At 40.2% G+C, this 11,384-nt stretch overlaps 1 protein-coding gene across 2 annotated transcripts in view; it reads right to left on the bottom strand.

The window, feature by feature from the left end:
- Positions 1-2,177: 2,177 nt before the first annotated feature.
- The window catches only part of LOC135488290 (protein O-mannosyl-transferase TMTC2-like), a 51,140-nt gene continuing 41,933 nt past the window's right edge, over positions 2,178-11,384 (bottom strand). The window contains exons 4-11 of one of the 2 annotated variants that reach the window (XR_010446946.1): positions 11,154-11,268; positions 10,460-10,545; positions 9,628-9,689; positions 8,775-8,976; positions 8,307-8,510; positions 7,744-7,922; positions 2,881-7,175; positions 2,178-2,842 (exon numbers count right to left, since the gene is read on the bottom strand). Coding sequence is in view for 1 of the 2 variants with exons in the window: in XM_064772837.1 (XP_064628907.1) it covers positions 6,996-7,175; positions 7,744-7,922; positions 8,307-8,510; positions 8,775-8,976; positions 9,628-9,689; positions 10,460-10,545; positions 11,154-11,268 (1,028 nt within the window). In the remaining variant the exon portion in view is untranslated. Of the gene's footprint in view, positions 7,176-7,743; positions 7,923-8,306; positions 8,511-8,774; positions 8,977-9,627; positions 9,690-10,459; positions 10,546-11,153; positions 11,269-11,384 lie in introns of both variants that reach the window. The other variant, XM_064772837.1, reaches the window with a different exon arrangement.

Genomic DNA, 11,384 nt, shown 5'->3' with positions numbered 1-11,384 from the left:
TGATAACAACATTTTAAGTGGTTCAAAATGAAAAAGGTGATTTGGTGATGGTCTCCTTGTTTTCTGTTTAAATGATTTGTGGATATAATGATATCTTTAAACTGATAATGTAGATAATATGTAGAATTATTGTACAAAGTTGAGAATAAAGTTGTTTTGTATAAATGACAAACTAGTCTTCTTTGGTGTATTTCCAAAACTCAACACCACTCAACATCACCTGGAGGTGAATTGATGAGGTAGTCAAGTGATGGGCCCAAGATTAACATCAACTTTAGTGTTTTTTACTGGAGTTTAAATTTCCCTCCAACTTTAACTTGTCTTAATCCTGGGACCAAGTTTTGTTTTATCTATAATTGCTGGACCCAGGTCACTTGAGCCCTTGTTTTTGGTAAGGAAGATCCCTTCCTGTGCTCCTTTTCCTTTTTACCCATGTTTTCAAGTTTTAGTTTTCAAGTCTTTATTTCTGTGAGGAGCAGTCGTGTTTTCGCCCTCTAACATTTTGGTAAGTTTACCAATGTACATGGATATTATTGAACCCTTAATTGTACTGGTTGTATTGTAGTTATTTCAGTAGGAAGGATTTTCCAGTGCCTTGCCTGCTCATCCTCGCCATGCTCCTGGTCATGTGGGTCCTCCATGTGCAATATTGCTATCATGTAATAGGATGTAATAGGTCAACTGGGGTGAGCCCTGAAGGATTGTCCTTTTTTGTTACTTTTGCGGGTTAATAAACAACTTTGTACCCGGGATCAATAAATGTCACTTTTTAACTTGTTCCTAAGAACAAGGTTTCCATAAAACTCATCCCGTTTGGCTCTGACCATGGGAATATTTCATTTTGGCAATATTTCTGCCTTATGAAATGGATATACCTCTTCTCTCAAAATTACCTCTGTGTGGAATCGTTGCCTATCAATTGTACGTTCTTTTTTCACATCTTCGGAGGAAGAATCTTTGTCTGCATGGATGTGACTCCTTGTTTGCACTGGCCTGGATCCTTGGGCAAGAGACTTGTCTCTAGTTTCATAAGGCATGGGTCCTTCCACAAAATGCCTGTCTCTGGTTTGCATATTGTGGGTCCTGGACGAGACACAAGATTAGGCCCATTGTTTCCATGGGTCCGTAGAGAAGACATGTGTATCTAGCTTGGATGGATGTGGCTCATTTAAACAGACAGCACTTGGTCTTTGATTGCATGGATGTGATCCCTTTGGGCAAGACACATGTCTCTAGCTTGCATGATTCAGAGACACTTGGCATGAACCCTTGGGCAAGACACCTGCCTCTCACTTGCATGGATGTGCATATGGGCATAAACCCTTGAGCAAGAAGCTTGTCTCTCACTTACACATGTATGGAGCCTTATGAGAGACTTGCCTTTATTTGCATCATGTGACTCCTTGGCCAAGACACTTGTCTCTCACTGGCATGGGTGTGTATATGGGCATTAACCCTTGGGTAAGACACCTGTTTCTCACTTCCACATGTGTGGAGCCTTATGAAAAAGATTGGTCTTTGCATGGATGCGACTCCTTGGCCAAGACACTTGTCTCTCACTGGCATGGGTGTGTATATGGACATTAACCCTTGGGCAAGCCACCTGTTTCTCACTTCCACATGTGTGGAGCCTTATGAAAAAGATTGGTCTTTGCATGGATGTGACTCCTTGGCCAAGACACTTGTCTCTCACTGACATGGGTGTGTATATGGGCATTGACCCTTGGCCAAGACACCTGTTTCTCACTTCCACATGTGTGGAGTCTTATGAAAAAGATTGGTCTTTGCATGGATGTGACTCCTTGGCCAAGACACTTGTCTCTCACGGGCATGGGTGTGTACACCTGTTTCTCACTTCCACATGTGTGGAGCCTTATGAAAAAGAAAGGATCTTTGCATGGATGTGACTCCTTGGTCAGGACACTTGTCTCTTACTGGCATGGGTGTGTATACGGGCATTAACCCTTGGGCAAGACACCTGTTTCTCATTTCCACATGTGTGGAGCCTTATGAAAAAGAAAGGACTTTTGCATGGGTGTGACTCCTTGGGCAAGACACTTGTCTTTTTCTCGTATATATGTGGATCCATCTGAAAGGCGCTGGTCTTTGTTTGCATGGTTGGAACAAGAATATCGACAAGATTTCATGTAAAATAAATATATATTTATTTACCGCCATATTGACAATCTAGCTACTTTCCTAAAGCAAATCCAAATAGCACCTTTATCCCCATTGACTTGAGAAATGGTGATATTCACATGAAAGTATTCACCTCATATTCATCTAGCCTTATAATTTACAGACAATATTTCCACCACAAAGCTTTGAAAGAACCAAATACTGGGGCAACTTTGCCATGGGAGGACACTAGTACATCTTCAAATAACACTAAAATGTCTGCTACAATATTGAAGACAGGTACTCTATTGTACTGTCCTGGACACATTTGCTGAAACATTGATTTATTTGCCAGATAACTATCAGATGTTAATCTAAATTTCAACCTCTCATGGCAAAGTAGCCCTGTATTTAATATTTAAATTCCTGCTACCTACATTCGGACCTAAAGAGATCATTATTTCATTTTAAATGTTATCCACTGTTTAATCAAAATATTCCAGAATTAAATTTTGCTATACTTTTAATTCCATTCAAAATTGAATCAAAGCAAAAATTACAATATCTTAAGATTACTGAAAATATGTTGATTTAGAAGTATCTTACTGACAATTTTGTACAAACTACATGAGAATTTTACATTATAGGTATTCAATTGCAATCCTGGTGACTTCACTTGAACCTGTTGGATACTGAAATCTAATCTAAGTTGACCGAGTTCACCCTGCCACTGAACCCTAATCTAAGTTGACAGAATTCAGCCTGCCAGACACTGAACCCGAATCTAAGTTGACAGAGTTCAGCATGCCAGACACTGAACCCTTATCTAAGTTGACAGAGTTGAGCCTGCCAGATACTGAACCCTAATCTAAGTTGACAGAGTTGAGCCTGCCAGATACTGAACCCTAATCTAAGTTGACAGAGTTGAGCCTGCCAGACACTGAACCCTAATCTAAGTTGATAGAGTTGAGCCTGCCAGTTACTGAAACCTAATATAAGTTGACAGAGTTCAGCCTGCCAGATACTAAATTTCAATTTAATCTGACAGATAATACACTAGGAGAGACAGAGCACCACTACATATGGAGTCAACAGTAATGTCATGTAAGATCTAGTCAAGGTGAAAGGAAATAACCTAGCTAATCATAGCAAACAAAGACTTGAGATCACAATAAAGAGCATCAAATAAATCTTACATAAAACACGGCATCCCTGTTTTCCACTTAATTCTGCTCATAAGTAACATGCCTCATTGCGCAACACTACGACGGTACATTTCATTCCTAACCAGCACTGAAGCGAATTTCATCACCTCAAATCCTTACATCCATATCTGTGAAAGTCATGACTTCATGATATGTGGCACGGAGGAGTTTCTAAAATATATTGTACCGCGTAATAAGGAATATTACTTATGGATAGAACTGTTGACAATATCTAACTTATCACCGGACAGTTACAACTTATGCTGAAATGTTTTCCATTGTCAAATTGTATATTCTAACACAAACAAACTCAGGGACACCAATCAACAACATTACTTAAACAACAATACCTCAGCAGCCAAGATATTGTTGTTAGAATTATTCTTAGATGTATGACTTGGCCTATGGCACGGGGCAGACATATGTACAAATAGTTTCTTGGCCAAAATTTCATATTTTGCTACATAGTTCTTAATGCGAATTTGAATCACACAATACCCTGAAATTCACATCCGAAAAAGCATAATACACACTGCTGCTGGAAGGAATAGCAGCAGGAATTACAGATGGCTCTCAGAATGCACAGTAGACTTGATATTTAGGAATGCAGCAGAAAGTTTACGAAAACATTCTAAACAACTTTGTGCACATTTTTGGATGTATCCAAGCACTGCCCTCTACATTAGGAACTGTATGTGAAGCTCTGCATTTATGACAGCCATCAGTAATTCCTGGAACATCTCCTTTCAGGTAGTAAGCACTTGTACAATATATGTACACAAATAGACATACAACATATCCGAATGAATTCAATACTTCACTGAAATATACAAAATAATTTACCTATATATTCGGGATATGTAACATCATCTTATGACACACTGACGGTGAAGCAGGGTTGTGACCCCAAAAATATATTTTCGCGTCAACTAAGTCTAATAAGACCTCACAATTTTCTTGAGGTGCATCCGCCGGCTTATTCTTAAATCTTTGCTCTCCTTAGTTAGACAAGACCACAATTGATTTTTTAAGCCTTTTAGCAGTTAAATTGTCAATGTTTGACCGCGACGCATCAAAGAATGCGTCAAGTAGTGAAACTGAAATTCGGATATGATATACGGGTTAATCTTGCGAGTAACTGGTGCGATTTAAATTGGTGATTGACCACGGAAATTTTTTTAAAAATTGACAAGTTTGACACAAGTGGACATTTTTACCCATATCGGCCATTTTCACTCCAAATTTGAACCACCCCCCTATGGCCAGGTTGTCGAAATTCAAAATTATTTTTTTTACCAAACAATTTATTTATATCTGCAGACTTGCCACAGCAAATATTTTTTCAATACATCTCCAAATATGTACTTGAGAGTAAAAAACATGCACTCGCCTAATTGATAGGCCTCGACCCTCCAACCGGCTATGAATATTCATTAGTGGTCTTGTCTCTAGTTTCCCCTGTTGCCACCAGGCTGACATCTCAGATAATATTCACTCAATCTGACATCATTTCATGATAAACAAAACCATCACAACTTTTGAGAGAAAAATTGTAAATTGAGCATAGCTAATCACATGGAGAAACGATACGTTGGAGATAAAAGATAAACATCAATTTCCTAAAAGGCTAAGACGGAGAAATTTAATCAAGAGTCGTGCAACAATATATTAATTAACTTTGCTAGATTAAAATGTGCCAATTCAACAATTAAATGGCTGGCTGATATCTAAGAACACAGTTTGGTGGAGTCTCACAAACTCTCGATGGGATAGAGCAGTTTGCAATCCAAAGCTGTTAACAGAATACATGTACAGTGGAACCTCCCTTAACTGACACCTCTCTATTAAGCACACCCTCTCTATTAAGGACACTAGTCTTAATCCCAAATTGGCTTGTTTCTATTCAATTGGACCTCTCTAATCAGGACACCTCTCCAACAAGGACAGTACTTGTCAGTTCCGAGGGTGTCCTTAATAGAGAGGTTCTACTGTACTAGTATGTGTGTACAGTATATGGCCAATGAAATCTGTATTAGACACTTGTACTTAGTCATAAGTCAGTGGTTGTAGCTTAAGTTAAATCCCTGACCCCAACATAAGTTGATGGCAAATAGCTAACTGCACACAAAATGCTTCTGCTTTGCATAATATTTTGTAGCTCGGCAGCTGGGGTATATTCACAACCTAACAGCAAAAAAACAATACAGAAAAAAAGAAAAAGGGAATGTAATGTAATACATGTAAAAAGGGAAAAGATGTAAACAGTATGCTTTAAACATCATGTGCCAAGATAGGTACGTTATATCACCTTAAACATGTCAATTAAAAGAACCAAAATTGTTCAAGATATTAGAAGACCAATAATATGCTTGCATGGCAGATAGTTTGCCATGCAACAGTTTTGACGAATTATTTCTTGATGCTGCATATTGCAAAAGCCAGATATGGACTTAGAGGACTAAGAGTGAATTCTGTCAAAGGAAAAAGAAACAAAAGGTTCTTTCTAAAACTCCATAATTATGGTTGGCCCATGATATTTGAATTAAAACCAATAGTATTTGAAGATAGAAATGCGATTCTTGTGCTGGTGCCATTTTATAACCTAGTGCTTGTAGTATACATGTGTGCATTTTGACCCAAATTTGCTCAGAAACAAATAAGCTGAAAAGCTCCCTCTTTTGCCTGCCACATGACCTGAATAGGAAGCATCGCAGACTCAGCCCATTACATGTGCAGCCGCATTCCTTGTCTCCATGGCAAAGGCTTGGTATGTCCAGTGATACCCGGGAAGTTTCTGCCTTACTTCATGATCTTTTGAAAATGGTTCTTACAACATCAGATGTAACTTGACAAATCTGCATACCTGTATCTAAGCAAACTTGAGTATAAGGGCTATAAGCCAGCATCACCGGCAATGAATGATCAGCAGTCGAAACGTAACATTATGGCACAGGCATTTGATTGGTTTATGATTGGAAACAAGTGAATTATGACCCTGTTTTAACTCGGCATATTTGAGAAAACCTCAATTCTTTTCTGAATACATCTTTAGAAATAACCTGTCCCTCTTTAAGTGGCTGTCCCAAATTCAAAGCTTTACACTTTTAAACTGCCACTGAATATCAACTTATTGACTATTAATCCACATTTGACCCTTACCTGGAGTTAACTATGTGAGCCCTCCGAATTACAACAATTTACAGTAATATGAGGTATCAATTAAATTTACGTCCAGATTGACTCTAATTAGGATAGAGCTGGATTTTTTCAGGCTTAGGAGGTTAACAGAAGATATTTTACAGACTAACAAGGACAGAAACTAACATATCACAAACTGAAAATAGCTTGAAGACATATTTTACATTGATTTTGACTTTACCTATGGCCCAGGTAAGAGGTAACCATTTTAGGAGGGCCAACTTCAAAGCTAACCTGTATAGCAATACTAGATACTTCATATCACTGAATGGAATTTGACCTCCTCAAGGTCATCAAGGGGTAACTTGACCACTCAAGGTCATCCAATAGAATGAAGATCATTTCGTCCTAGTCCAATTTAACCCCTGATATGTTGTCATGAGAGTCTGCAAATGTGTATATCCTTCAACATCAATGTCCTGACCTTGACCTCGACCAACGTCACTTGACCTTGGGTCAAGGTCACTGATCCTCTCATCTGCTTCCCTCGCGTTTGCCTTTCGTTCTCATAAGATTGCGTAACTTTTTCAGATTTTCTTGCGTCAGAGTGTCATCTGGCTTCAAATTCAGAGCCCGCAGGTAGCTTTTCTCTGCCTCCTCGAGTTTATTGTTGTAGTGATACATTGCACCAAGATTCATGTGGGCAGTGGCCATCTGCAAAGACAGGAGTACAATTGAATACCGGTACTTATAACTTTAAGGCGTGGTATGATTTTGGTTCTGGTATAATCTTAATAGCATTCCGCGAAGATGACGTCACTGCAGCTGCTGCCCTCTATTTCCCCATCGCTGAATTACAGGCAATGTCGGACAAACATGCGGTTTCGTAATGGATTCAGGCTTTCTAACTAGGGCAGTTAGATTCAATCTGGCACATGTCCGAGTGTTGGAAATACTACATAATTCTTCTGAATATATCTCTCTCTGACTCTATGGTATCATTCATGCTAAAAACAATGCAGGGTCAAAGATAATTGACTTTGAAATAAGCTCAAATGCGTAGAAATAAGTGTCGATGTCCGACTGTCACGTGACTAAAATGTCATCAATATCTTATGCAAATGACCTTGTGAGCTATAAATAGTAACTTCGCGGAATGCTATTGACAATCTTCTGACTAGAGATTAACGTCGATGAGGCATAGATCAGAGTTTGCATTATCTATTCAAAAGTCACTGCATGCTTCAGGGAGCATCGATCTCTGTAAAGTTGGTTTACTTACATCAGGTTTGAGATCAGCCGCCCGCTTGTAATATTTTTCCGCATCCAGATTCTGACCGGCCTGTCTCAGGGAGTTGGCAGTGTTGAAAACGAGCTCAAAGTCCTCAGGGGTCAGTCGGAGCGCCTGGAGGTTCATCTCTGCTGCTTCCTTCGTTCGTCCAACGTCGGCTAAGTATTGAGCTGCAAAGGAGAATCATATACATGTATATCAAATATTCAGCCATCACGGTGAAGTTCTACGCTCATGATTGAAACTGACTAGCTCTCGGGCATAGAGACCACTGTGATTTTATATTCAGTGCCAAAATTGACCACCTAAGATTAAACTGTGACCCACCATGATATTGTATTCTGCCTCTATTCTGTCCCTTTAGTCAAGTCAAGTGGTGGCATGGATGAAATGAGGCAAGCTCAGCTCATCTCATTCCCTCAATGCCTGTATTGCTACAAATGTCATCTGAAGACATTGGGACAATGTCCATAGTTAATGTGACATTCCATCTTTGACAAGGACGACGCCCTTTGAAAAGGGCATATATAGAGGACCCTTCAAACTCGACCTACCATAGTGCTGGAACACACTGCTATCTTTGGGATCCAGCTTCTGTGCCTTCTTGAACCACTCCTCAGCGTCAGCCAGTCGTCCCCTCTTCTGCATGAGCTTGGCCATGGTCAGGTGGGCAGGCACATGCTCGGGCTTAGCCTTCAGGGCCTCCTTGTACCAGAACTCAGCTTCTTCCATGTTTTGAAGTTTCATATAGGCCTCCCCTGGAAACAACAGGCAAATGAAAATCAGAGGGTTTAATTGGCCCTTGATCATGTCAGATTCAGCACTAAATATATTCCTCGTACAAGCGTGAATCATTTCGACGTACAGTGAGATGTGAGAGACCCCTATTGGCAACTTTGTGCAACTTTATCTTGCCTGCCTAGCTGCTGCCCATATTGTCCCTTTATTACAGAAACATTTGTAGTTTTAGTTACCAAATCGCTGCTGATAGAGATCATAGTGATATGCATGAATGTCCTTACCTAACATGTTATAAAGACTCTGCGGGGCGTAATGCGGCGGGCGTCGCCGAATGGCCTGCTGATAGACCTGTACTGCCTCAGCAGGTCTCTCTTGGTCGCTAAGCAAACGCCCGAGGTTGAATAGAGCAGAGATCTTCGTACTCTCATGAAGTCGAGGATCTTTTAGGCCTGATATGTCGATGTTTGAGCAATGGGTGTAAGCCTGAAAGAGAAACGTTCGACATCAAAATACAGTAGAATTTCTCTGTTTGAAGGACATCCTCGGGGCTGACAAGTGCTGTCCTTAATAGAGAGGTGTCTTGATTAGAGAGATCAAAATGAATGGAAACAACCAATTTGGGACCAAAACTAGTGTCCTTAATATAGAGGTTGTTCTTAATAGAGAGGTGTCTGCTAAGGGAGGTTCCATTTTTATATGAGGACTCTTGGAGATCAGTAGCATAGTACATAGAGCAGAGAGCTTAGGAGGCTGTGGGCTCAACACTGCCCCCGGCCCGCGTCTCGCCGGCCAACCGCACAGGCGCACACGACAGCAAAAAAATTGAAGACCGGAACCCCCTTGCCGGCGACGGCTCGGGGCGAGGGCGAGTGCGGGGCGCGCGCGGCCAAAGGCACATTGTGTTTAATGTTCGTGTCCTTGAGCAAGATACACAACCCTACTTGTTTGTGATGACGGAGAGAGATTTCTACTCTTTGTATGACACCAAGACTTCTTTGAAAGGTTATACAATTTAAAAGGCAGAGCAACGATTGTACAATAAGCTCGGACAAGGATGAACACAGGGGTTTCTAAAGGGAGGAAACCGGAGCCCCCCCCCCCCCCGCCCCGAGTATTGGAAAATATGAATCTTACCTTCTCTGCTTCAGCATTCTTCCCCAGAATACCAAAGACAATCCCAAGATTCAGATGAGCCACTGCAAAGGGAGAAAACAAAATTATCAGCATTGACAAATTATGGCAGAAATTGTTAGGTAATATTTACAAAGTATCTATGCAAAAAGTCTATCAAACCTTATAATTTATATAATTTGTAATGATAATTTGTAAGGATAATTTGTCCGATGTGCAGAGATTTTAAAACATTTGGGAAAGTAACCTTTGGAGTTATAATCATTGTAACAAAAGAATTTCAGGCCAGGACGGATTTATCGTCTGCTAAAACCACACCCATGGTCATCACGGCTGAACCATTTATATTATAATGAGCTCCAGTAATAGTCATTTATTCTTGGTCATACATGTACATGTATATATATGATTTCATCCCAATCGGACCAGATTCTCCAATGCACTCGAATGAAGAATACACACAAAGCTGTACAGGGCATCTGGCAATCTCAATGTGATATGAAAGCTAATTATTCTCGGTTTTTATTCTATTCTTCACAAAGGGCCATATATATCTGATTCACGTGTGTAGCATATGATATTCTACAAGTAGATGCGATATTCATATTCACTCAGAATTCTAACAATGGCCTGTCCACTTGAAAATAGACCACCATTTGTTATATTCAGTCAGGCTGGCGCTTGCGCCAATTAACCTGGGCAGGCCCTCGTAAGGTGCTGCCATCTATAATTGCAATTACCAGCAGTGGTTCGCCTGCTTCATATCCAATCATTTTAAAAGATGTTAACTCCCACGGAAAGTTATTGTGGCAAATCTTATGCTTCAGTGACTTACTTGTTAGCCTCGGCCTGAAGTTGATAGCTAGGGTGTAGCTTTCTATCGCTTCTTGATACCTTTTCTGCTCTTGTAATAGAATGCCACTGAAAAAGACAATATTGTGGTTAGAGTGAAACTCGCTTCAAAAGTATCAAGTATTTATAACTTTTGAGTTATACACCATTTCTCATAAAGGTGGTGAAAGTGGACGACGCTGTCAGTTTAATAGACTGGCCAATTATAAGGACTATGATATTGCCCCTTCTTTACAGGAACTGTTTTATTGTGTGTACAGTAGTGTTCAAACAAAACCTCCCCAACAAATGTGACCGCTGAGATAACTGAAATGTTAAAGGGACAATATAGGCAGCAGCTAGGCAGGCAAGATAAAGTTACACCAAGTCTCTCACACCCCACAGTACGTCGAAATGATTCATGCTTGTACGAGGAATACATTTAGTGCTGAATCTGACATGACCCAGGGCCCTTACTGTGTATATCAGTCACCTGAAGATGGCCAAATAAGCCCCTCTGCCCCTGCCTATAGTCCCTCTTTAAAGCTGGCTCAATACCCCTCTCTGACAACACTTTTCATACCCTCTTGTGGACATTTTCATAACTGTACAGGTCCCAAATCATAAGGACTGCCTTCTTTTGTAGTGATGAGGTAGCTCGACAAGATTGGTAAACATGACGGTTTACAAGAACTTACAGGTTATAATGAACATCAGCCATGTTCCCTCGATATGTTAGCGCTGCACGATATGACTCTTCTGCCTCTTTGACCATGCCTCGTGAATTGAATATATTAGCTAAGTTTCCCCACGCTGGAATAGAAAGATGACAATATTATACAATCGCCAAATATCGTTTATGGAACTAATAATGTCCTAGTTTGCGCTCAGCTCTCCACTCAATATTTTGTATAAGAAAAAAAAATTCT

The sequence above is a fragment of the Lineus longissimus genome, chromosome 5, assembly GCF_910592395.1.
Source record: "Lineus longissimus chromosome 5, tnLinLong1.2, whole genome shotgun sequence".
NCBI lineage: Eukaryota > Metazoa > Nemertea > Pilidiophora > Heteronemertea > Lineidae > Lineus > Lineus longissimus.
The sequence above is the reverse complement of the archived record's forward strand: the minus strand, read 5'-3'. Positions and strand labels throughout refer to the sequence as shown.